General features: G+C 39.3%; 1 protein-coding gene across 3 annotated transcripts in view; it reads left to right on the forward strand.

The window, feature by feature from the left end:
* Positions 1–5,747, forward strand: part of LOC102296583 (leucine-rich repeat transmembrane neuronal protein 4) — a 61,125-nt gene extending 55,378 nt beyond the window's left edge. For 2 of the 3 annotated variants that reach the window (XR_006054623.1, XM_005927008.3), the window contains one exon: positions 2,283–2,367. Coding sequence is in view for 1 of the 3 variants with exons in the window: in XM_005927006.3 (XP_005927068.1) it covers positions 2,283–2,501 (219 nt within the window). In the remaining 2 variants the exon portion in view is untranslated. Of the gene's footprint in view, positions 1–2,282 lie in introns of all 3 variants that reach the window. The other variant, XM_005927006.3, reaches the window with a different exon arrangement.
* The last annotated feature ends 21,406 nt before the right edge of the window (positions 5,748–27,153 follow it).

Raw genomic sequence — 27,153 nt, forward strand, 5'->3', positions numbered from 1 at the left:
TCACAGATCCGGTTCCCCCGCATTTACCTCATTTTGCATTCAGAGCATTGTTGTTCATGAATTTTTTATCGAGTCCTCTATGTAGTGTGCAAAGTTCAGCTGTTGAATTAGACAATGGAGTGTTTTCAACTAATCTTCCCATTAGAGTGGAGAACAAACCGAGTCGTATTGTTTCCGAAAAGGAAAACATAACCTTTAGAAAGCCGTTATTTGAAATTTAAGGGTCTGAATGGTGACGGCACTATGAATCTTGACCCAACGAGATAAAGAGGAACCTATCTGAAAGCCATTTCTGCATCAAATCAGCTTTCAGCAAATCCTTTTGTGATCCAATAAAATAATCCAAGGCAGCATATTTTACAATAGATGTACTGCCCACAACTAAGATTACAGCGAATTGGGATTTTTCTCACAAGCACTTTGAATATATTCTCCATTCTTTATCCTACACATGAGGAAAGATTACATTGTAATGATTGATAATGTGATTTTATTCCTGAGGATATTGTGAAAGTCAATGAAAAAAATATGGTGTTATGTATGTTTACATGACTCTAGGTTTAGAGGAAGTATTAAAGCTGAAAAGTTGTTCTGCACGTGTTCTTTCTGTTGTTATGTGAATGTTTCTGTAGACTGTACAATCACATACAGTGGGGGAAATAATTATTGATTATTATAAATATATACTGAATTATGATAGCACCAAACAGTTGTCACCTTCTTAAGAAACTTCTTGCTGATGGTGTTGTGCAGGTCTATAATCTATAATCCTTGACAGCTCTTTGGTTTTACCCATAATGGTGGAGCTGTTGGTGACGCTGTGTACAGCCATGCTGTACAAAAATGATGTAAATATAATGAGTTGAGATCAAGAGTATCTGTAATTTATTGATTGATTGTAATTGAAGTGTCATATGAGCCAATCTGTCAGAGAGTTTTGGTTGGATTGTTGGGAATCAAATACTTATTTCACTCATTGACGCTTCCTGTTAAATCCAGAATTGAATTCAAAATCCTGCTCCTCACATACAAGGTCTTAAATAATCAGGCCCCATCTTATCTTAATGACCTTGTAGTACCATATCACCCTATTAGAGCACTTCGCTTTCGCTCTGCAGGCCTACTTGTTGTTCCTAGAACATTTAAAAGTAGAAAGGGAGGGAGAGCCTTCAGTTTTCAGGCCCCTCTTCTGTGGAACCAGCTTCCAGTTTAGATTCGGGAGACAGACACTATCTCTACTTTTAAGATTAGGCTTAAAACTTTCCTTTTTGCTAAAGCATATAGTTAGGGCTGGACCAGGTGACCCTGAATCCTCCCTTAGTTATGCTGCAATAGACGTAGGCTGCCGGGGATTCACATGATGCATTGAGTTTTTCCTTTCCAGTCACCTTTCTCACTCACTATGTATTAATAGACCTCTCTGCATTGAATCATATCTGTTATTAATCTCTGTCTCTCTTCCACAGCATGTCTTTTATCCTGTCTTCCTTCTCTCACCCCAACCGGTCGCAGCAGATGGCCGCCCCTCCCTGAGCCTGGTTCTGCCGGAGGTTTCTTCCTGTTAAAAGGGAGTTTTTCCTTCCCACTGTCGCCAAAGTGCTTGCTCATAGGGGGTCATATGATTGTTGGGTTTTTCTCTGTATCTATGAAGCGCCTTGAGGAGACTTTTGTTGTGATTTGGCGCTATATAAATAAAATTGAATTGAATTAAAATAAAATAAAAGTACCATAAAAATTATTTCTTTTGATCGTTTTTACAATTACAAATTCAGCAGGGGATCAAATAATTATTCCTCCCCACTGTGTGTGTGTGTGTGTATATATATATATATGAATATACATTAGGATATTAATATCAATATTGCACAGGCTGTGATGCAGCTTTATCTCGTTTAATTGACAGAATTCAGACTGCGGTAGCACGTAAAGCGAAGAGGGGTCTTTGAATCAGCAAAGTGCTTGTAATGTAATAAGCACTCTCTTCTAAATGGAGCCTTGACTCCATTTAAAAGAGGGCAGAAAATATGTGTGCACTCTTGCTTAAGGCTTTCATCTTGCATATAAATCACTCCTGAAAGTGGGTGTTTGAGCGCCACAGATTTCAGGTCTTGGGGCGCATGCTGTATTATCGGCCAAGGCTGCATTAATGACAGAGCTGTGCCATGGCACCATGAAGTAAATTAAGCCAATTCCAAATATTCTAAGGATTTTTTTCTAGCTGTTTTAAAAGCCTTACCCTTACGTGTGTTTCTTCTTTCCCTCTACTTTCTGTTTCTGTCTAGGTACCGCGGCAGCTGAGTGCTCTGACATTGTACAGGTGTGAGCAGTCTGTTCTGGATTACTGCCATACCCACCTGTCACTGCACCTCAATGTGGGCATGGAGCCCTCCACTCAGGCGCAGGGAGGTCCAGGGCCAGCATTGTACCAACCCAGCCTAATGGCTGCCCTCCCCTCAAAGCCTGTGCTGCCTTGCCCCCAGACCCACTCCCACCACCACTGAGCTGTGCACACCACGAGGCTCTGTCTCCAAACTACTGTACGTCAGCTGCACATAATCACAGAACTGCTCATACGAAATGAAAGGCTGTGTGGGAGGAAGCTGGGACTGGTAAAGAAGCAAAGGAGACAATTAATTTACTGCAGAGCATCCTGGAACCAGGGTAATGAAAATGAAAATATTTCTCAGTGGAAATAAAGGGGAGCAGCAGTTTTGATTAGTGAGCTTCTGACCTACCTGACCCTCAATGTCCTCAATTAGCAAAGGAGGCTGAACTTCAGCATGACTTTCTGCATTCTGCTTTGCCTCTTGAGGAGTATTAAAGATAATAATTTCATGATTTGTTAATCTTATTAAACATATTTCCTTGACTTCTCATAACGTGGACACCCCTCTGCTGTGCAGGTAAAGTAATCAAAATGCAAAACGTTGTAAACAGAGCAGGGGGAAACAGCATGATAAGCAACTGAGTAGCTGAACAAACGAAAGCTCGACCAAGCTGAAAGGGTTTCTACTGTTTTGTTTTGTTTTTTTCTTTTTTCTGATCATGCTGTCAGCCAGAGGTCTCTCTCAAACTCAAGTCCCTGTAGCTTTTTTCATTTCGAGAAATGAGCCTCTCCAATGAAATTACCCAAGACAAGAGAAACAAGTCCGAAAATAGCGGACAGTAATTGTTTTATAAAATGTACAGCCCACACATCTTGCTGGCAGTCAGTATAGTTTACATGGTGACTTTTGAATTGCTTAATGATTTGTGATGTTGATCACGTTCTTATTCATTTGAGAAATAAACAGAGGAAAAATAAACACAAAGTACAGAGCTCGGTGCACTGGGACGTTCAGATGTTTACTTTTCATCCTTCATTTAAATCACTTATGTGGCTAATGGTTTTTGGTTTTTATAATGTGTTATTGAGCCAATTATCTGATTGTACACTTGCATATCTACACGTGTGCTTTTTACAAAATGCTACAATATAATATATGGCAAATAAACTGTGCTAAATGACCGGAAACAGTGTCATTCATCAAGTTCAGCGGTATCAACCCAAACAACTGTCTGCTGTACTTTGCCAGCTGTGTAGGTGGTTTAAACTGCAGAGCACAGTGCACAGCACAGGCAGGACTGTCTGATAATGATGTGTGTTTGGTTTTTGCCTTATTGATCAAGACCCTGATGGTAACTTCTCTTGCTTTTCTTCTTCTGTGACTGTGTGGTATCTGATGTGATACAGTAAGCTCGACTCGCTGAACTCATACACTTCTAGGCTATTTTACTTTCAGGGAAGGAAAACGTGTACAGATCACCCAATTAATATCCTGAATATTGTTCAACGCAGCAGTTCTATGTTCTTAACATAGACACAGTTTACGATGAAATTGGTAAAAGGTTATTGTGATATAAAAGTATACATTTGTTTTTCTGCTGGGAATTGACCGTTAGCTAAACCTATCCAGTAAACAACAATTGTCAAATAATAGTTTATCTACAATAACTATGTGCAGCAGACCTGCTGAGCTTTGGTTTTCTGCACATTTTGAACTGCTAACCAGCGAAATCAACACTCACCATTTAAGGAGATTATTAAGTATATGATGTGAATGATAGCATGCCCAGCTTACGGCAATAAGCAGTTATGATACAGTTGTAATAGTAACACAGTTTTACCTTTGAGGCCAATGAAAATTAGTTAACTAAACTGTTTGGGGTTTAGCATCCCACAACTAGGCAAGCTCACTACACAAGTCCCCAGAAGTTGGTCCTGAATACTGATTCAGCATATTGTAGAGTAATATTAGGAGCTCAGTCCTGCTACACGTCTGATTGATTTAATTAAATCTACGTAAATAGCTAGCTATGCCAACAGGCAAAAGAAGTAAGACTAAAGAGTTAAATAAACACAGGAGGGGACGCTTAATATAATATTATAACAGTATATGGACAAAGGTTTTGGGGAGACATGCTTCAATTTATTAATTCGGGTGTTTCCAGAATTTTATACAGGTGTATAAAATCAAGCGCCTAGCTATGCAAATCATAGCTAGGTGCAAATCATTTGTGAAACAATAGATTTTTTTTTAAATCCTCACTGATCTCAAGCATGGAGCTGTAATTGGATGCCGCCATTGCAAAAAGTCAGTGTCCAAATATTTCTGGCACAACTTCACCTGCTTCCAAGGTGCATTGAGAAGGACAAAGATCTGGTGGCGTGAAGACTCCAGCGACACTTAAAGCACTATGGAACAACTTTATTAGCTGACCAACGCGTTTCGGCTTGTGGCCTTCATCAGGGTCATTACAAAATACTAAACAGTTTGTGTTTAAATAAATAAAGAAATCCAAGTGAACCAACCACACAGAAACAAGCTGACCAATCAGCATTTAAGAGGGTGGTACTAGCCAAGGCATTCTTATTACCGACACATAACATACTGACGATTTGTCACGTCCCTATGATACGCGGCGGATTGCAGATGAAATCCCATAGAATGAAGCTTTCCAGCCCTAAACCTAACCTTAATCCTAACCATAACCATAATTGTGTTAAATGGTAAATATGGTAAATGACCTGTATTTGTATAGCGCTTTTATTAGTCCCGCCTAGAGACCCCAAAGCGCTTTACACATCCACCCATTCACACACACTGGAGACAAGCTGGTGGAGGTAAGCTACAGTAGCCACAGCTGCCCTGGGGCAGACTGACAGAAGCAGTCAGTCTTCTGCCATCTGCCCTTCTGGCTAATGGCGCGATATGTGTCTTGCCCAAGGACACAACGACCGAGACTGTCCGAGCCGGGGCCGATTACGAGGCGAACTCAGAACTCATGAGCCACGATCGCCCCGTGTTAGATAGAGTTTTCCAACGCGATTCATGATGAGAAAGTAAAATAAATGTACATGTGTAGATTGAGTCCAAACGATTCTCATGTTTCCTCCTGTTTCCTAACGCATAACATAGGAATATGTTGGGTGACCAAACGGGTAACATACCGATGATTTGTCACATAGCGTAATATGTTACACTTTGGGAACAAGAACGTGTTGTACTGGCTGACTGGTTGGCTCTGGTTCAACTTTCAAAAAATGATTTTAAAAAAATTATTAACTCCATAATAAAAAATTTGAACTAGTTAACAGCAATTATCATTACAATAAAAGGTTTTTGGTTTTTTGGTTTTTCAGTGGGGATAGGTTAATTGAAAAATCTAAATTGCCCATAGGTGTAAATGCTGGAGTGAATGTGAGTGCGAATGGTTGTCTGTCTTTGTGTGTTAGCCTTGCGACAGACTGGCGACCTTGTCCAGGGTGTACCCCCGCCTCATGACAGCTGGGATAGGGTCCAGCCCCCACCCCCACCCCCACCCCCGCGACCCTGGAAAGGATAAGCGGAAGCGAATGGATGGATGGATGGATGTTTTTTTTAAAGGTCTTTGAAAATCTAATTAAGAACATAAAGCAAAATAGTGTAACTCGCAGAAACTCATTAATAGACCTGCATTCATACCTGTAGGAAATAAACTCTTTAAACAAAATATCCAGAATGCTTCATGGTGAGCTTTATTTTTTATTGGCATTGATGCCATGAAGCCCAGTCAAAGAGGTGATAAAATTAACTTCATCAGGAAAAAGAGAGATCTAGTTAGGACCTTTGAGAATGAACTACTTTTGGATATGTGGAGTGATTTTCAGTCCAGAGTCAGCCAGTACCACCCCCTTAAATGCTGGTTGGTCAGCTTGTTTATGTGTGATTGGTTCACTTGGATTTCTTTATTTATTTAAACACAAACTGTATTTTGTAATGACCCTGAAAAAGGCCACAAGCTGAAACACGTTGGTCAGCTAATAAAGTTGTTCCATAGTGCTTCAAGTTTCGCTGGAGCCACCAAAAAGTCACTTGTATGAAATTCTTTCCCTCCTACAGATTTCACAAGTGGTATTATTGCAGAGTTACAAAGTGGGATTGCCAAGTGCTGAGCTGCATACTGTGTAAAGGTCTCCAACACTATGCTTACTCCAGAGTTACAACCCTCCTCTGACATTAACATCAGCATAAAAGCTGTGTACCAGGAGCTTCGTGATATGGCTGTTCATGTTTATGTGTACAAGGTAGCTCTGTGCATTTGTCCACATAGTGTATATGTACATTTTGGTTTCCTTTATTTGAGTTAAAGAAAAATTCTTAAGTTTAAAGTATAATGTTGACTATGTTTGAACTGCATCTAAATTATCTTTTAAGAAACTCATCAAAATAATATATAGCTATTAAATTTTTACTAAAGTAGTTAGCTAGCAGCAGCTATGAAGATCTGTTTATTTTAGCTGGCCAAGCCATTGCTTGCAGGGGCATCTTGTGTGCATTCATGTGAAATTAAGAACCCAGTGATTGAAAAATAACAGCGATGATTTAACAGTAGATTAGCCCCTAAACTCTAATGCAACAGTAATGGATGGGGATAGGGCTTAGCAAACGGTCAATTGTTGAGAGGCTTTTTGCAATATTGATTTTAAAAAAACTGTTTTTGAACATGTGACATCACAGATTAAATTGTACTGAGAAAATTTATATTTATTATACATTTTGTTTTCGATGTGTTTGAATAGAAATGTCCAGGGATGTACAATATTCTGTCATTATCAATACTGTATCCATCTCCAGTCATGCATTAGCTGTACTCTGAATATTTTAACGCTGATTGTATAAAACAAGTCATCTGGCATCATGAAGAACAAATGAATGACGCATTGATTGTGTACAGCGGCACATGTGTATGTCCGATTTTCAACAGTTCCTCAATAACAGACATTTTGATCATGCTCTGCCTGGTGTTCCTCTCTTTAAAGACAGAAAGAAAGAAAGAAACATAAAGCAGGCAGTGCAGAAGATATATCTGCTTATGACAACAGGCTCTGACACACGACAGATTCATGCTGCTTGAGGATTTATTGCTCTGTAGCCGTGCACACGGAACAGTTTAATGACGCTGATAGACTGCATATACTGCACTCGCTTCAAGTGTTCAGAAGAGCGTTGAGAGAATCAGGACATTGAGGAGCAGTAGATGCAACACAATAGCATCAAACCTAAGCGTTTGCATGGATTTACACTAACAGGCTGATGACTCATCATACTTCAACCACCACTGACAAACACCTCTGGAGCAGCTCTGTCTCTACGACTTTACCCACAAACTAGGAAGATAATTATCACACACATCACATCTTAAATCAACTGTGTGACTCACAGAAAGGTAAAAGAGCAATACACAATATTTTAAAGTTTGGAGTGTTTAGAACTAGGAGGGTTGATAGATGATTTTTACAGGTCACAAGAAGATTAAGGCATGTGGAAAAAGAACCAAAACAAAAATCTTTTTCTAATATAGAAATGTTGTCATCTGAAACCTTGAAATGATTAAACTTATAATAAAGTATTGACTGAAATAGGCTGAAAACAGAAACACTCAACTGTTCCCAATTTTGTGCATGCACACCGAAGCCAGAAGGCCACTAGACAAAATCATTCTTTTTTAAAAGGACAATGCCGATGCTTTCACTGTACAGGAACAACAACCACGCGCTCCTTGCAGATGCTGACTGGCTTAATTTCTCGGAAATGAAAAGTGCCAAGGCGATCATAACATTTTTGTTTTTGTTACTTACTTTTATCGGATTGGACAACACGTGCGTCCTTCTGACAATCTGTTGGCACTTTCTTGAAAAGCAGGCACAAGCTATCTTCTCACCCCTTCTGAGCTGTCAGAGTGAGGTAGACAATGCAACACTTTATAGTATATGGGCTTAAAATCCCTTCATCCCTCATCCTGTTCCATTGATTTCACCCAGCGATCATATTTCCGGGGGATCAGGATGGCGTCGAGGGAGATTTCCACATTTACAATTCTCATTAAAGCACACTAAAGTAAAGGGTAGAGAGAGTGTAAAAAGTTACGATAGCTTCTTCATTCAATCTATTTTTTATACTGGTTTTTAAAATCGCCCCAAATAGCTCTGTCGACTTGTTTACTCAGATGTTCTGAAATCAAATAAAATTGGGCCAGATGTTTTTGCTTTTGGCATATTCTAACCTAAATTCTTCTCGTGGATTCCAAGTGGTTGCTGCAACACAACAGATTAGAGAAAAATTTACCTTTTCAAACTGTAACAGATGCACAGATCATCTCAAAGTTGCACAGTCAAAAGGTATACATGCTTTTGTTTGTGGCTGTTCTCCAGGTGTATTTCTCCTCCAAAAGGGCTTCATCTCACCCACCAGTTTAGGATATGTTTGAAGTGTTGAAGGATTTGGGGTCAAACTGAAGTTTCTGTCTGTCTTCAGCCGATTGCACGTTGCCCCGTCATTTAAGAATTGTGTTGCAACTGCTGGCGGGCAATGCGGCTGTGAAAGGTCTTGATTTCCCCGGGGAGTTACATTGCTGCTATGCTCACAGTTTGAGGTTACCTTTACCATTTCAGAAGCTCAATATGACACTGGTATTTTTTTTTTTTAACAAAATGCCAAATCACAAGGCAATTGACTACGTTCCTGATGCATTTTATGGTCAAAAGGCATAGCCACTAATGCTTCCAAGAACTAGCAGTATTGTTTGTCACATTGTTTGTTTAAGTTGCCTAAATACTAATTAAAAATCTTTGAGTTGGACATAATTATGCCTTGTAAAGGTAGCTGCCTTTTACCTTACCTACTCCTGAACTCATTTTATCCACTGCACAAATATAAGGTGTTAAACTAGTACAGCATATTTGTTTTAGTTTAAGTCTTGCTAAATCATGACTCTGGATTCAAATTGGATGCAAAGTTTTTATTAGCTTTTAGCATCTGGACAGTTCAATTGGACACCTGCGACCTAAGTATTTGTTTGTTGTTCTCAGTGAATGCACCAGTGTTAAACGGGAGTTGAAAACAGCAACAGCTGAGCCTCAGCTAAAGAGCTTGGAGGTATCAGGTTATGCGTATAAACAACAAGAGCCAGAAGATGGGATAAATAGCTTATCAGTGAGAACACTGCAGATGTCATTTTAAATATGAATTGTCTTTGAATGAATAGGGAAAAACAGACAAAATAGAATTTAGTGATAGGCTGGTGGCCTAAGTGTGGAGGATCAATGCAAGTCAGCAGAGGAAAACCACAATATAATGCAGCTAAAGCTGCCCATAATGCAAAAAGGAAAAAGTGAGAGAAAGATGAAGACAGAGGCAGCTTGTGGGAATATGAAAGAGATGTATGTATGTATCAAAATAGTAATACTCCTGATCCAGCACTTCTGTTAGCTAAATGTAATGTACAAATACTATTATTATGTATAAATAGGAAAACTATACCAAAATTAGATGTGCAAATTAACATATTTTAATTTATATGCACATAACATATGATATTTTCTTGGTGAGTGGCCATGGTACGAACCACACTTAACAGAACTTCTAATAAACCTACACTGTATGGACAAAGGTATTGGGCTACCTACACAATGTAGGTACCTGTACATGCATCTAAACCCATGCCATGAAGCTCCCGGTGTACAATGTTAATGTCAGAGGAGGTTTCAAACAGTAGAGCATTGGAGATATAACAGGGCTTGATACTTCAGTGGCTGATTTGCTGGGTTCCTAAATGCTTCCACTTTGCACAGTCCAATTACTTGTTGCAATGGCAGCATCCTATGAAAGCACCACAGTCAAATTCAGTGAACTCTTTAGAATGAGTTATTTTTCCAAAAATGTTTGTAAAGACAGACCGTGGGGATACATACTTGATTTTATACATCTGTAGAATGGTCCAGAAAATTCCTGAATTTAAAGATTAAGAGATGTGACCCAATACTTTTGTCCATCTAGTATGCTTGTAATGTGCACAACTATTGGCTATGATAATAAAACAGATATTGCGTGAGCAGCAGTAATTTTTCACAGTGTCTTTCAACCCTCTGCTACTTTTGATGAAACTACAACTCCTTCCTCCTGTTCTCCCCAGCTTAAATCCTCCACCCACTCAAATCTTTTCTGCATTGTCCCTTACCCACTCTGGCCTTGTTATGCAGAGAGAAGAGACCAAATCCTAATAAAAAATGCATTTTCATCACTCGAAATAATGCTACGCAATTCACATGAGGATGTCGGCATTATTGGTCGAGGCTTTAATATCTAAATCCAATATGCAACATAGGCTTTTCCTTGATTCAACAGATTTCCTGCACAGAACAGGGATTCAGCCGAAGCCCAAGTGGGAAAAAGACACACTGATGCACTAAAGACGGGGTTAATGCAGGAGGACGCCTGAGTGGAAGCGCATTTGGTGACACTGGTGATTGAAATGCACGACGTCCTTAAAAAATGTCAGTAAACAATGAAATTAAATTTAAAAATCTCAAGCTGTAGCCACAGCTGTTCTAGTCACTGAAAGCCAGGATAATACATAGTCAATTGCTCCTATTTAAATAGTTTCAGACTAGTTTCAGGTCTCCCTCAATGCCACATTCAGCAGTGAAAATACGAATCAATTATGGTAAATAGACCCATAGTTAAGCTGGTATTGTGCTGTGTGCTTTGTATTAAAGGCTGACTGCCACTCACTTTACCAGACACATGCTCTCCTTAGGATTATACTGGCAGTATGTGAATGTGAGAAATCTCCATCAACTTCATAAATGTGTGTAATCTAGTTTCACATTTACCTGTAGTTCAGATGAATGACAATTAGGCCAGCTTTTTCTCTACATTCTGCATACTAGTGAAATCTACACTCGCTCAAAATTACCGGTTCAATGCAGGCAAGTGACTACTGGGACAAAGTTATACTCTTATTCCTAAACTTGCACTTACCCTTTTTGCTGATCGGGGCTTTTAAAGAATTGGCAGCATGCTACAAGCCTGCCTCATTTTGCTAGAGAAGTACTAAATAATGTGGGAACACAGCCTGCCTTAGCAGGTTAATGTCATTGCATGCTGCTGCCTTTTACCTACTGGAAGGACTGATGAAGTGGCTTGTAGAAGTACTTGAAAATCCAACTTGACCGCCCAAATCAAACATAAACCAAGTTAGTTTTGCTTGTAATCTTAACCTTGAACTACTTCTGTGAGGCAGCTTCTTTGTTCTCAATCTACATTTTTGTAAATGGCTACAATATCTTTAAGTGTGGCAGTTTGTGTCACCAGAAAATAAAATGATTCTGTCAACGTATAATATTCCTGTTAGTGAAATGGTGGTTTGTGACCAGAGTATGGACTGCTCAATCTGCCACAACCAGGCAGTGGCCAGGCTCACTGTTTCCTTCACTCTCTCATTCACAAACTCCCATTCACTCCTTGTCGGTGGCGCGTCTCAGCTCCCAGTCCAACTGCCGTGTCACGCAGTCAGGCACAGAGAGACCAGCAGGCTACCAAACTAATCTTTGCAGGGAGCAGAGTGAACCTGACTGAACACTTCGTGTAAGGGAACAAAACGTTCATGAAGGAAGACGTCAGTTTAGTGGAAGGAATTCCCAAGAGTACTGGATGGAAGCTGGAGGCATTCGTTTAGCTACAGTAAATGGAAAGAAACCATTATGAAGCATTTTGTATTAATTATTTAGAGCTTTAATGGTGCATCTTTGTGACCATATTGTGTCTTAATATGTTGCATTTCTGATTAGTTTCCCTTGCATAATAATTACACTGGTCACCATGCTCTGCTTGGTGCACAGATTGGTATTTGTACAGAGGAAAAAGGTTGCTAGGCAATCCACTGAGATCTAAGAAAAGGTCTGTATGAGATGTGGCGAAGACAGAGAGCTGGCAGTTGCTGGGTAAATTGCAAGTAGACAATCAAAGTCATATCACACTGAGCTCAGGAGCAGAATGAGAGGAGCAAGCCGCTGAATGAAGCTGTTTACCTCCTGTCCTCGCGCACAGCAGCAACTGGTTGACATAATCAGGTAACCTGAGCAATTAAGTACACTCCATAAGAATATCAGTGACCGTCTTCTTCATTTAGGAAAAAAAATAGAGTTTTTACCGCTTTCAGGATATGGTCTGATTACTTCCATGACAGACATAGTTAGAAAGGGCTTAGGATGTGGCTTTGAGCAAACAGCTTTGATTTTTGAGTGAGACAAGAGAAGGAAGTGGCATAATTGGGTTCACACTCTGTGGAGACTGGCTGACTCCCAGACCCCCCACCCCACCCCATCTCCTGAGCATCTGAAAAACACCCAGAATAAATAATGGCCTGTTGATGAAACAGTGCAAAAGTCTTACACCTGACCAAGTTCGCCCCACTGACATGGCACAAAAAGGGCCAGATTGAATTCAGCCTGTCTTTCAACTTAATACACAGGTGTAGCTGGGTGCCCTGTGGGGGACGGTGGGATTTATGGCTGGGAAGACTGTAGCTGTCATGTCCCTGCAGCAGCAGCACCACCACCACCACTGCTCAGCATCTCTGCCAAGGCGCAGTTTACTCTGCCAGCACTAGCCTTGCATCCCAATGAGCTGCATGCAGGAAATGGCTAATGTTACAGCCTCTCATCATGTATCCTGGGATATGAGCTCAATTAACTCAACATAAGCACTGTCAATGGGGATCAAAACAGATACAGGCCTCGTATTCAGCCGCATCCATAATTACAGTTTATGTAACAAACTGGGAGCCAAAAAAAAGAAAGAAAGCGGCACAGGACCTGTGTGATTGATAGCTTTGATGTACAATTTCTTTGTTTCACACCTCTCCTTTTTGCCTGTAATCCATCTTTAAGTGACTATACATAGGGGCCGGGGCATTCAGGGTGATCTCAAGGAGCCGGGAATAAAACCAGAGGAAGCTCCATCAATTTTAGCTTGCTACACTGATTTACATCTCACTGGCAGAAGGCAATTCATGACTTGTGGAAAATCCGGTGTTTTCCTCCCATTTTTCCACATGACTGGAAATCTATCATGGCAGATCTAATCAGGAACTTCAAGAACAGTTATGGAAGGTTCTCTTCTGATCACGTTCAATCAAAAATTTGTGCATTTAATCACAATTAGGGAGGGAAGAAGAAGAAGTAAAAGGGAATATCTGTTGCTGTAAAAGCTGTATTGACAATTTTAGGTCATATGAGATTTGGCACTGGAAGGCCTTTGTAACCAGGCAGGATTTCACTCATGACTTATCTCTTCCACCTGACAGGAGGGAAATCCATCAGAAAGTGTCTGCGATCAGCATTGTTTTAAGCTGTTCTGTATTTAAGCTTTTGTCCCTTTGAAACCAGAACCATGTCTTTGTGTATTCAACAAGCTAACAACACATTTTCCAACTCATTTAGAAATGAATGATGAATTTTTAACAATTGAATATGAACTTCCTTCTACTTTAATATGGTTTTATTGCCACGTGCTGAAATTATCTAACTGGCTCTGTAACACAGTTCAGAATAAAAACTTTTGGAAGAGAGAAGTTGCAGATGTATAGAGCAAATTAAATGCAACACATTTACAATATTGTTTTTGGAGTACAAAGAGTAACCGAAGCTGCTACTTAGTACTATTATCCATTTATAAATGTGTCATTAGACTCGAACGAATAAGAGACACGCTTTATTTGTAGCCAGAATTCCAGTGTAAAGCATTTATTTATTTCAGGATATGAGGCCGTTGCCTGCCATTCTCCTGTTCTTATTACATTTACTCATTAAATTAATCTACAGCTTATCTCCTGTTTATTATGTTGAAGAGAGCTGCACAATTAATCTAAAACCGCCTGGATATATAAAAAAGAACTGCCAACGAGCCAGCGCGGCTGGAGATTATTCTTTTAATTGCTGTTAAGTCCGGCCGTTCCAGCTATTGGTTTGTCTTCAGCGCCGTCCCGAGAACACGAATGTTGCATCGCTGAGTAGAAATTAGCTCTCCTTAAAGAGAGACTGTTTAAACGTTGTTTTCTCATCCGTCTTTAGATGCCGGAGCATGTTGTTTGCTTGTAAAGCCCAGGGGCATTGTGTGTACTGCAATGAACTGATTTATTAAATTGTTTGCCTCGGAGCAGCCACAAATATCCCCCATATTACAGGGGAGCTGGAGACCGTTGACTGGTGCATCGGTGCCACAAAATGATAAATTGCATCAAGAGCAGCCAAGAAAGATCCCTCACACATACACACTAGCTGCCCCACCCCTCTCCACGACACAGGAGCCCAGACACTTTTGATTCTGCATGACCGTACATAGAGGGCTTAAAGAGTTTCTTGTCAGTTGAAAGAGATAAAAAAAAAATGATAAAGGGACAGGAAGTGTCATAAGAATGGTTCTTTTTAACCGTTATTCCTGTCACATGTGCTTACTGTAGACTATATAGGAGATTCTTTGTCTCTCTCTCTCTCTCTCTCTCTCTCTCCCTCTCAGACACTCACACACACAAACAGAAGATGTAAATTATCTGACAAATGTCTGGGAAAATTTCACATTTTCACAAAGACAGCCTATTAAATCTTACATGTCGTCTGTTTTCTGTAAGTAATCGTTTCATATAACACAGGTTTTCCTGATGCTACCAGAAGAAATCTGCAGCTGTCCTGGGGTGTCTGCTACTGAGCAGTTGTTTTTATTTATTTTTATTTTTTTGCAGTATAGTGGGCCATATTGTCCTGCCGGCGGAGGCAACTGCCTTGGGAGAGTATTGTTGCCACAGGGGAGGAACATGAGGGGGCGTCAGTGTGCATCAATCTTTAGGCAGGTGGTACATGTCATAATGAGATGATCATTATTATTGATATTGTCTAATTCTTTTTAGGTGTTGCAATCAGTGTATGTGTAAGTAAAGTGTAAGGTTCTTTTTTTTCTATTTCACTACAACACAGAGGGAAATGTTGCATTTGTGCACTCCACTATTCACTTGCACTATTATAGCACCAGTATGCACTGGTAGAGAAAAACTACATAATACATATTGTAGTATATCCACCACACATGCAGATTATTGTACAATTAGTACATTTTACTAACAATACACACTTTTACTTGGGAACAATTTTTTTAAAGCAGGACATGAAATAGTGTTTGTATTTCTGTAACAGCTGTTAAATTACAGAGGATGTCAATGCATCAGCTAACACTTTTAATTTGACTTTTTAATTGCAAGATATTGATTTAGTTAACAAAAACAAATTTAATGATCTATTTTTTAATAAAGCGACTGTATCATTTAATTGAAAAAAAACGTGCTTTATAACAACGTGGTGAGAAGAATTATGGTGGAGCCATATGTTGGTCTTCTCTAGTGAGAAGGAGGGAGAGAACATGTTCGTTTTACTTGACAGGTTTCTATGCTGCTGTGTGTAAAATGCAGAAAATATGGATGCTGTCAGTGTGTCCTAGTTCTATAGTGCATGGTTTTTGTGTACAGTGTACACAGCACAGCTACCAAACCGCGGCTAGTCGACTGTTTATGTAGCTGGCTTACAAAAAATATCAACGTGCTCATTTCACATGAACAGAAAATAGTGCATTGCATGCATTGATTGATGTCAAACTGGAACTTTAGAAAGCCAGCATAAATTTATAGGATTTTTATTCACTGTGCTTTCTAATTATTTCCTTAACAAAAGTGGGTGAAGTAACTTCGAGTCTGGCATTTTGGCCGTCGCCATGGTGTTTACTTGGTGCCAGAAGGGATCATCTAGGAGGAGGGGGTGGATTGCAAAGTTATCGGCTAACTTGGTGAGCAAGATGTATTCATAGATGACACATACCTGCTAATTAGTGTCTCTTCTTCTTGTTTCAACTGCCCCCTTTAGGGGTCGCCACAGTGGATCATCTGCCACTATCTAACTAATCTCCAGCTTTCTCTGTCAAACCAACTACTCCTACTCTCCCTCACTACATTCAATCAGTCTTCTCTGTAGTCTTCCATCTTCAGCATCCTTTGCCCAATACATGCACTATCCCTCCACTATCTTTACTATGTAAAGAATCCCTTTCACTCTTCCTGCTCCCCTACACTAGTCTCCACCTTACTTGCACTCTCTTTTTCACCTCTCTTGTGCACTGTCTGTTGATTTGGATGGTTGACCCCAGGTATTTAAACTCATCCACTTTCATAACCCTTACTACTTGCAGCATCACAGTTATGCCTGCCCCCTTCTCATTCACACACTTGTATTCTGTCTGGCTTCTACTGACCTCATTCCTCTTCTCTCCTGAGCAAACCTCCACCTCTCCAGGCTCACTCCACCTGCTCCCTACTCTCACTACAGAACCTGCTAATTAGTGTCTACATATAGAATTTCACTAAAATAAAAAAAGTATAGACTTCTTGGACGGCCTGGATGGATACAATTACCACATAGCAAGTAATCTTGTGTGTCTGAGTTCCAAGTTAGTGACTCAAATTAGCTGAGGTGACAGGTAACAGACAGCTGGCAGCTACAGCCACCTTCATCAGCACCGGCCTGACACTCAAAGTGGCCACACCCTTAATAAATCATAACTTTAAGCTGTGATGCAGTTTAAACGGATCAGGTCTCCCTGATATAAGGCAGTAAACATGTTTATATCTGCTCTAAAGTTGGGCATTTGAACACTGGACTTTATAGTGAATAACTACAAATAAGATTTCTTGTTTCCAGCTACTTTGTGAAGCTCCTTTATTGCTTCCATTTATTTCAATTTTGGGACAATGTCCCAAATTCTGGCACTTTTTACTTATTTACAGATTAGGGCAACATTTTTAGCCCCGTGTGAAATGATTTGTTAACAGAGCAAGGGACATAGCATTCAACATAGCATTTCCAAATATACTAGTTTGGATATATTATTTCTATTCATACAATAACAGAATTATAATGATTATTTTTATTATTATTATTTTTTACCAGGATCAGTATTATCAGCCCCCTAAAAACAGACTTTTTATTGAGACATAGCACAAACCAGTGCTGTGCAAGGATGCACTTTAACTTTATAATGCTCAAAGCTTGTATAATCAAGTTAAACTGAGGGTTACCGTCCAATTTACACACCATATAAACGCTTCAACAAAGGTTTGAACTGTCACTTAAGAAAGCATCTTGCCCAAAACAAAAGAAATCAGTTTAGACTGATTGAATTGTTTAGACTGAAGAAGAATTGTTGATGCTCACAAAGCAAGAAATGGACTGTGATAACAAACAAAGTAACAAAGTTATCCCAGCATTTCCAAGGGTCATGCTGGGAGGGAGAAGTATCATCAAGAAAGAGAGCCACACAGAACAGAACAAGTGTGGCAGAGGTAGGAAGCATTTCAAGCATTTCTGTGAAGAAAATTAGTTAGAGATGTGTCTAAAGACCCAGAGCAACTTGCCAAGACTCTGGTGATTCACTTAGCAAAGCTGGGAATTGTAGTCTCAAAGAAGACGATCACTAGAATTCTGCACAGGAATGGACTGCAAGGGTGCAGACCAAGAAAAACACCACTTCTGCAGAAGAGACGCCTGCAAGTCAGACTGAAGTATGCTAAGGACAAGCTGGCCACACAGGTGCTGCTTGTGTTTGGAGAAAGAGTGGGAGAGGCGTACAACCCAAAGAACACGGTCCCCACTGTGAAACATGGTGGTGGGAGTATTATGCAGAGATGTGATGATGCTTCAGTGTATCGGAAACTGGGAATCTTGTCAAGGAGGAAGGAACCATGAAGAAAAAAAGATATGTGAAGACCGAAAGAAAAACCAGCCAGCAGCAACACTGAGTCTGGTTCATCGTGTTGTCATTACATTATAACATTGCTGACTGGCCTCCACAAAGCTTCCATTGAAGACTTTCATTGAAAATATGTGGGGTGAACTGAAGAACTAGATCCATGCCCAAAGACCTTCAGAGAGTGTCCAGCAAAAAGAAAACACAACATTAAGGGTGCTAATAATTTGCTGTGTTAACATTTTTTATACAAAAATTTATTTTTCTGTGCAAGTAAAATAATGTAAGCATCCAAAACAAAGCTAGGATTTTTTGGGAAAGCTGTGTTAACAATTCCTTGCTCTTTTTAGCAGCACTTGAGAAACATTTTTTTATGAGGTGGGCTAATAATTCTGTTTGTTTTCTACGCTGGACAGTTTATAAATTTAAAGTTGCGACTTCTCAATTATTCAAAACCTGTTTAGACTCAGCACATGGTTCTGATTTGGTTTTGAAAACAGCTTGTTCCTGGGTTTTGGGTTAGACTTGCGATCAATTAAAAATAACACAGAATTAAATCAAAATTATGTGTGCATGTATATGTATTGTAAGCATGAGCCTTTTGTAGTGCCTGAAGAAGAGATCTGTGGATGTGCAGTTCATAAGCACTGCACGAATCAGCATCAAAGATGTCAGAAAATCTCAAGGATTACCAATGTGTGTCCATAACAAACCCAGTAACTGTGAAATGCTATGTTTGCTCAGGTGGCTGTTAAACCAATGTGTTCCTCTCACAAGCATACACTTAAAAAAACGTATACTGGGTAACACTACATATTTTCTTATTTGAAATATGAAATGAACTCTTTTTAAACAATGGAAACCTGCATTCTTTGCTATCAGAGGAAAAAAATCAAGGCTGTCAGTCCTTCTCAAGTCCTGTTACATTGTATCATCTATTAAAATGTTCCTACACACCACAGAACCTCTCACACCTGTCAGCTCCAGAGATCACCCACACATTCTCTGCGCTTGTCAGTCTACCCTGAGTAACAGCTCATCAGCTACCAGGATACACGGACAACTACTACTCCTCAAACACGCACAGATTCACTGCCTCCGCCTCCACCGCCAACCAGACCTATGCACATCCATCATAATTATGCACAGCAGGAATTCAAATAGCTTGCCTTACTTCAGAGCAGAGGAACACTGGACCAATTTCCCTCTACTTTATGCGGCACAAACAAGACATGGAAATCTATTTTGGTTGTGTTTGTTTATTGGAAATGCTTTAGTTAATTTGAAAAATATGAAAGAAAATGTATTTGTGCTTCCCGTGGTTCCTTTATCCATTTTCTCAAGCATCAAATGTAAAAATAAAATGAAATTTGAATTACTTGGAGCCTATATTCAGATACCATGCAAACCCATCTCCACTATGTTTCTGTCATAACCTGTGTGCAATAAGTCACCTTTTCTGTGACATTTTTCACTCATCTAAAGAACGGCTTCAAGCTGTGCCTCCCTGCCAGCATCATATCCACTTTCTCAATTGCATCCGAGACTCAGTTGACCTATGGGCAATATACATTAATCTCCAACTGGTGCCACGCAGGCTTGTGTGGCCTCTCCCTGGGTGTACGTTATAGGGGTTGGAAGTAAGGAAAGCAGAATAAAGAGAAAGACGGATGCAGAGTAAAGGAAGAATCAGCATTGCTGTGCAGAAAATAGGCCACGCTCTCTGCTCCGGTCTGTGTTTGCTGAACAGTTTCATTTCTTTTAGAATCCATTTACTTAATTACAGCCCATTTGGACTGAAAATGAACAAATGATTTGATTTACAGGCTTCATAGGCCACCCTCTTCAGCTGGTTAAAGGGCCCTATGTTTTCCCAGTCGGGCTGAGTGTGTTTATGTTTCATGTGTTTTGCACATGGCCTTGAATATACAGCTCTGTTTTACTGCAGGGGATAACAGGATCAGCCTAGTGTAGACTAAACGTAGCTCTGTAAAATTAAATCCGTTTGGACTGTGCAGTTTATGCGTTTGGCTACTGTGACTACAGTTCTGCGTTCAAGCCTTAGGGTGACAAATTTGGCCACAGTGCATCACAGAAAACAGCCAGTAATGAAAAAACAGATTATTGCGTTTTTCTTCAAGATGGGATTATTCTCAATCTAAATGACTGCTAATCCACGTTGATGACGTGATGCACGAGATGCAAATTTCAGTAAATGAGAATGCTTTAGATAAGGTCATGCACTTCTACGCCACAACAGACATAAATAAAATAAAGGAAAATGCACACTTGATGTAACCTTAGGGACAAGGAGGGAACAGAGAAGGAAGGAAAGTGGGGAATCGTAAACGTGAATTACAAATCATAAAGTTTTAACTCCTTGAAAGTGGAAGGTTGGATGAAACTCGGGGGAGATTAAGTGAGATTAAAAATGCTTAATACCTGGCAGCTCATCATCGGGCAGCTTTCCATGAAGCTGTGACACGAAAGGTGACATTGACACAAAGAGCAGAGCTGTGGATGACACTCATGGAGTGTCATGGAGGAGCAGGGCTTTTTTTTTTTCATTTAAGTCGCTGCAAAAAATGGCTATTAAAGAGCAAATATGTTGATTATTCGACTGCTTTCCTTCAAAAATACACTTCTAAGTCTTAGCTGATGTTTTTGGTTCGAGCTAGTGTTTTTACACAATTGTGGAGTGTTCTCACTTAAAACTTAGTTGCTTTATGAATGCTTGGTGAAACCTGTAATACCAGCTATACTTCAAATGTGTCACTGATCTCAGTGGGTTGCACAGTACCTTCACACAGTGTAAATGCAGCCTCTATATCTTACGGTTTCATTGAATTGGCCGCAGCAAGCCCATGTTCAATTTCCTCTCGCAGTAATGTTCCCTTGAATTAAATGGGTTGGTGAAATTGCGAATATAGGAAACCATTTTGGAGAGATAAAATTATTTTGGTACAGTGAGAGCAAAGTGAGTATCCTCTTCTAAGTGATTTCAGGGGTACAAAAATCAATAGCTCTCTAGTTGCATTTCTGCCAAGTTGATGGAGGTGGTTGAGTGCAGGTGCAAAGATAGATCAAGTTGGAAATCAATCAAATCCGAAACATTCCATTTGAAAGGTGAGAAATGTAGGGCACTGAAGTGAGCAAGAGTCAATTTTTGAAACTCTAAAGGTTGAGTCGTGTTGGAAAAGCGTGTGCCACCTTGTCTAGCAGGGTAGGGAGGTTACATTTTAAGTCACAGGTTAAGTTCAGTATCATTTGTTGTATCCAGGAGAATTCTTCAACAAAATTAAATATTTGTTTGTGTGTTAATGTGATACCGAGGCATTTTAAGGACTATGATGGGTTTTGGAGATGTGTTTAAGTGTAAATCAACCAGTCGCTAAACTGCCACACATAGAAATGTAATTTTTTTTCTCCCAGAAGTCGCAAAAAAGATTGCTTTTTCTCCTCTTCTTTTTTTCTGTTTGTTTTGATGTATTTCATCCCAGAATATTGCCTTACACTGTGCTGATTTCCTTTATCACTAGACGTGACCTTTCAGTGGGTTGAGAAAAACACCAGCACTTACCTGTGAAATGTCACAGTACTATCCTGGATGTCTTTGTAATTGTATTTTGGGGAGGAAAACAAACAAAAAAAAGTAAAAGTATGGTAAGCTCAGAAGTGAAGTAACTTGCAGGGTAGCAGTAAGTTTTGTTATGCGTGTTCACACGTACCACACTGTTCAAAAGACTTGAGCAACCCCTAATTTCTTTGTTTTGTTTTTTTGCTTCAACGAGCCAGACTTTTCAGTATTTTTTTCTAAATGGTCTTTAAAAAATAATTCTGGAAATCGGCTGCTTTTTCTGAGGAATGTTTTTTCTTTGTTAAGCTACTTAAAATTGAATCTTACTTCAAGCATAAAAAAGGCACAGTACCTGACTCAAAGCATGAACCGATATTGCGCCTACACATAACAGACAACTTAGCAACGAACGAATTTTAAACTGTATCTTTAGGTATGTTGATTCTAGCAGCTGGTCATCAAAAACATGGATAGAAAAATAGTCTGACAGGTGGAGAAGTGGATGACAAAAGAAGAAGTGACAGGCCTAAAAATTATGTACAGCAGGTGAACACTATCTGAAAATCATGTTCTTAAGAAATAGGAGGGAAGAATCCCACACAGCAAATCCAGCATGTCCAAATTAACACTGTCGGATTTGATTTCAACACTATTAAAGTGTCTATATGGGTCCACACCAGAGAGTGTTAATTTAACTCTTTTTGGAGAGTTGGTACGTTAACTCTGATTTAGTGTTAAACACCAAATCTGTCTGGAGTTGATAATTTAACACTTGGTGTTAAGAGTTTATATATTAACTCTCAAAGAGTATTTTAGTTTAACTACGTAAGAGTTATCTTCTAATTCATTCTAAAAAGCGGGAATTTTACTGTTCTGAACTTCTAGAAATTTCTTTTGGAAATAAACATTTACTAAAAAGATGCAATGGTTTTTGAAAAACATTTATTCTGAACTGTGCACCACAATTTCAAAACATTTTCTGAAAGATGTAACAGTATACATGTTCTCACTTTCATTAGAATTTTGTTTATCAAAAGGTCTGACATGGTAAATGCAAATAACAGCATTCTCATCACTTATTTCTTCAATACAATATGCATGTCCTTCATTCATCCCTTTGTGGAACTTCAACGCACTTCTGCTCTCCCCCATATTCCATCTTCACAAGCATATCCTGTGCGGAGATTGAATAAAAATTAGTTGACACTAATTAATGGCACAAATAATCCAGTAAACAATTGCAGCACAGTAAAAAAAAAAGGAATCCTCTTTGAGCCATTACTTGTGTAAAGTATTTTCCCAAAAGACAAGGACACAGGCAACAGGTAATGCTGAAGTAAATGTAAAGCCTCAACCTTTTAATTTTTACCTAAACCGTGTGCACAAAACTCTGGAGGGATCTAAATGCTACCGTAGAATCCAGTCAGCACAATGCTAGGCAGGTGGCCATGATGTCGTCAGCTACTGCTGTTTGCTCGTTTTTTTTTTTTTTTATGGGCGATCGTTTTCAGGCTTCAAGTAGCACCATTATACCAACATTTCACATTCTAGACATTGTTTTAGGTGTATTTGACCAAAAGTTTGACTGAAAATTCACATGCAAGCTTTTTTTCAAGGCTGTGGTATTTGCCCGCAAACAATACCTTTCAGCTAGCTAAAACAGAATATTATGCTATCAGCGAGCAACATGGCTAATGCCTTTCACACAGCTTTGTCTCAACTCGCACAGTAAAAGCTCATAATAATAATTGAAACAATCTTTGAAAAAATGACTTACCAAGCATGGCAAACAACTCAAATATGTAGAGCAAAATGTTCTGAAACGGCTTCACTTCAGCTTCGATTGGAGCCGTGCTGGGGGCGGAGTCTGTGAATTTACTCTGTTGGTGTCATAGCCCCTGTAGGAGTTCAGAGTTAAGAGGTCAAGAGTTAATGTTTCCATTGTAACACCTCCAGATTTGACAGAGAAACACTCATTTTTAACACTCGATTTTAACTACTATCATTTTACACCTCAGAGTTACATTAAAAGAATGTGACTCTGCTTAGAGTAAAATTAACTCTACTTTTGCAAGGAGACTATTAACACCAAAAAATTTAACACTTTTGAATTTGCTGTGCAGCAAAGACCTGACACAGGACCTGGGAGACTCTGAACCCTAAGTTAGCCCATTTACTGTTTGCCAAAGCCTCATCAGAAATGGTCTCAGTGTAAGTGTGGCTGAGGGGAAACGGAGAAAATGCCGAGATATGCTAAATTACACATAATTACACAATTGCACTGAATCAGTGGAAACAGGAGTTATGGGGGGATTAATCCAATTTAGAAATTTCTGGCTTAAATAATTGTAAATATATTTAAGGAGTAGGTCTCGTGCAGTTTGGGGGAAACAATGATAAGTAATATAATAACTCGCTTTTTGAGCTCCAGTAGATTTTTCTTTGTGTACAGGCTGTGATCAGCTGACTTGTGATGCTACTTCAATATACACTGCTATTTCTGGATTTAGCGAGCTGAATTCAACAAGATCTAAGCAGGTGTCTAAAAGTCTAAAAGGTGAGTGAATCTAATCAGCATCACTACCTTAAATATAAACTACTGTGTGGGGAAAAAAAACTCTCCCTCTTCTTCTGTAGTGCTAGCTAGATGCTTAAGTACTATGGCTGCAGCTTTATTTAGATCTGCACCATGAACACATCACAAAGAGAAGGGAGAAAAGGATGTGCTGAAGGTGTAAGTGGGCTGTGAGATGTCAGTGACGGCATGAAAGCTGCAACACACAAAAATTGTACTCATTTGACAAGAGACTATCAGATTTAATTGCTCAATAACTGAAAGTGCTGGATCATGCCAACTTTAACACCTGTTTGTAGCCATTTTTGTCCATGTGGGATATACAAAATATGAAAATTGTGTCCATTTACATAAATCAATAGAAAAAAATGGGCTTTGAAAAAAAATCAGAAGAACAAAATATAAATTCACTTTGATATGTTGCTCTTCTAGTCAAATCTACATGTTAAACATTTCCTAACATTTAAAAACCATCCAAAATGCACTTTCAGTTCTGGTACTGCGGGCCTGTACGTGTCTGTTTACGTCCCTCTGTGAAAGTACACCAGCAGTTTCTAAAATACTCAGACTAGCCCATCTGGCACCATTAACCATGCCACATTCAGAGTCACTTAAGTCACCTTCCTTCCCCATTCTGATGCTCAGTTTGAACCTCAGCAGGTTGTCTTCAATGCCTAAATGGGCAGAGTTGCTTCCATGTGATTGGCTGATTAGATATTAGGACTAATGAGCAGCTGAACAGGTGTATCTAATAAGGTGGCCAATGGGATATAAATGAGACTCTTGTTGTCATGATGAGATACTTTGACACTGAACAGAGGGGAATTTACACTAATGAATAAAAACACAATTACATTTATGGATTTTGTAACATCACAAACCGACCTATTATAATGTTCAGAAATCAGAAATACAGAAGTTGTAACATTTAAAAAGATCAGTAAGCCCAGTTATGAGAAACAGTAAACAGAGCAGGACATGATGTGTCTATAAGTGCTGTTTAAATACGTGTTTGAATCAATCAGTTTAAATGACATGATTCAATGTTATGCGGCCAGTTTGTTTTTAGTCCTAACAAAGGTCTGTGCCTGATGTCGGGCATCACCACTTACTTCCTGAGGTCAGAGATACTGAACCGTTATGTACATGACAGCAACGAATAGCTGTTTGTGGGGGTAGCTATAATTGCACCGATAGGAATCATTACCTGTCCTTCCCAGGTGAGATTATCAAGTCAATGGTCTTGAACTAATGACCAGAACATTGAGCACAGACTTCTGCGAGCTGCTCGTTGCCTGTGCGGCACAGAGAATATCAGTCTCGGAGCACCAATGAGCCTTTTCTGCAGATTACGGCTGCAAAGGTATGGTGACATTAACATTATCTCTAACAACAGAAAGTGGAAAATAATGACTCAGTTAAATTTTTAATCATCAAGACGCATTCTTTTTTATCATTTGTTTTATAAAAGGTTAGGCATGTATATGGATTAGAAATTTTTAGAGAAAGAAATAAAGTGAAATGTTTCCTTTACTCATAGGAGAATAAAGACTCTGCAGTCCCACTAAGCTCTGCAAAACATTTTAACATGTGACCTAATGGGCAAAGTTAGGAAACAGGTGGTGAAACATATTGAGAATTTTCTACCTAAGAGCCGCACACTGACTTAAGGACTAAAGTGACAAAGTGAATATTGGACCTATATTTGCCGTATGTGGAAGCCTGTAGGCGCCATTTAAAAAAATGAAGTATATGTCATAATAACTGGATTCTTATAATTCTGACCTGGCGTCTCATCAGTGTTACTATTGCATACTTAACAACATAAATAACATTAAGCATACACTAAATCTCAAAATTATAGTTTTCTGTCTTCCAACAATTATGTGTGCATCTTATAATAATGACTTACTGCCTCATAATTACAAATTAGACTCTATTTTGAGATACTATATCATATTAATGAGAAGCTTTTTAATAAGTCTGGCACAATATCTCATAATTAAGATTTAATTACAATTTACAATTTTTAAATGCAGATTTCAACTAGATGACAAGTGGACAAACAATTAAAAGCACATTAGCTAATCTATAATAATCTCATCTATAATCTATCAATATATCTATCAGGTGCATGGATGGATAGATGGATAGGTAAAACAGTTCAATTCAATTCAGTTTTATTTAAACAGCCCCAAATCCCAACAATAGGCACCTCATGGCATTTTATATTCTAAGGTTGACCCTACAATAATACATACAGAGAAAAACCCCAAATCATATGACCCCCTATGAGCAAGCACTTGGGCAACAGTGGGAAGGAAAAACTCCTTAACAGGAAGAAACCCTCTGGCAGAACCAGGCTCAGGGAGGGGCGGCCATCTGCTGCGACCAGTTGGTGTGAGAGAAGGAAGACAGAATAAAAGATTAAAAACAATATGATTCAGTACAGAGAGGTCTATTAACACATAGTGAGTGAGAAAGGTGACTGAAGAAGAGATACTCAATGTATCATGGGGGGGGGGGGGGGGCCCCCCCCCCCCCAGCCTACACCTATTGCAGCATAACTTAGGAGGATTAAGGGTCACCTGATTCAGCCCTAACTATATAATTTAGCAGAAAAGAAAGTTTTAAGCCTAATCTTAAAAGCAGAGATAGTGTCTGTCTCCCGAATCCAAACTGGAAGCTGGTTCCATAGAAGAGGGGCCTGAAAACTGAAGGCTCTCCCTCCCATTCTACTTTTAAATGTTCTACAAACAACAAGTAAGTACCAGAGCGAAGTGCTCTAATGGGGTGATATAAGGTCATTAAGATAAGATGGGGCCTGATTATTCAAGAACCTCTGGGTGAAAAGC

The sequence above is a fragment of the Haplochromis burtoni genome, unplaced genomic scaffold (genome assembly GCF_018398535.1).
Source record: "Haplochromis burtoni strain Fernald_Lab_line unplaced genomic scaffold, NCSU_Asbu1 Contig_95, whole genome shotgun sequence".
Taxonomy (NCBI): Eukaryota; Metazoa; Chordata; class Actinopteri; order Cichliformes; family Cichlidae; genus Haplochromis; species Haplochromis burtoni.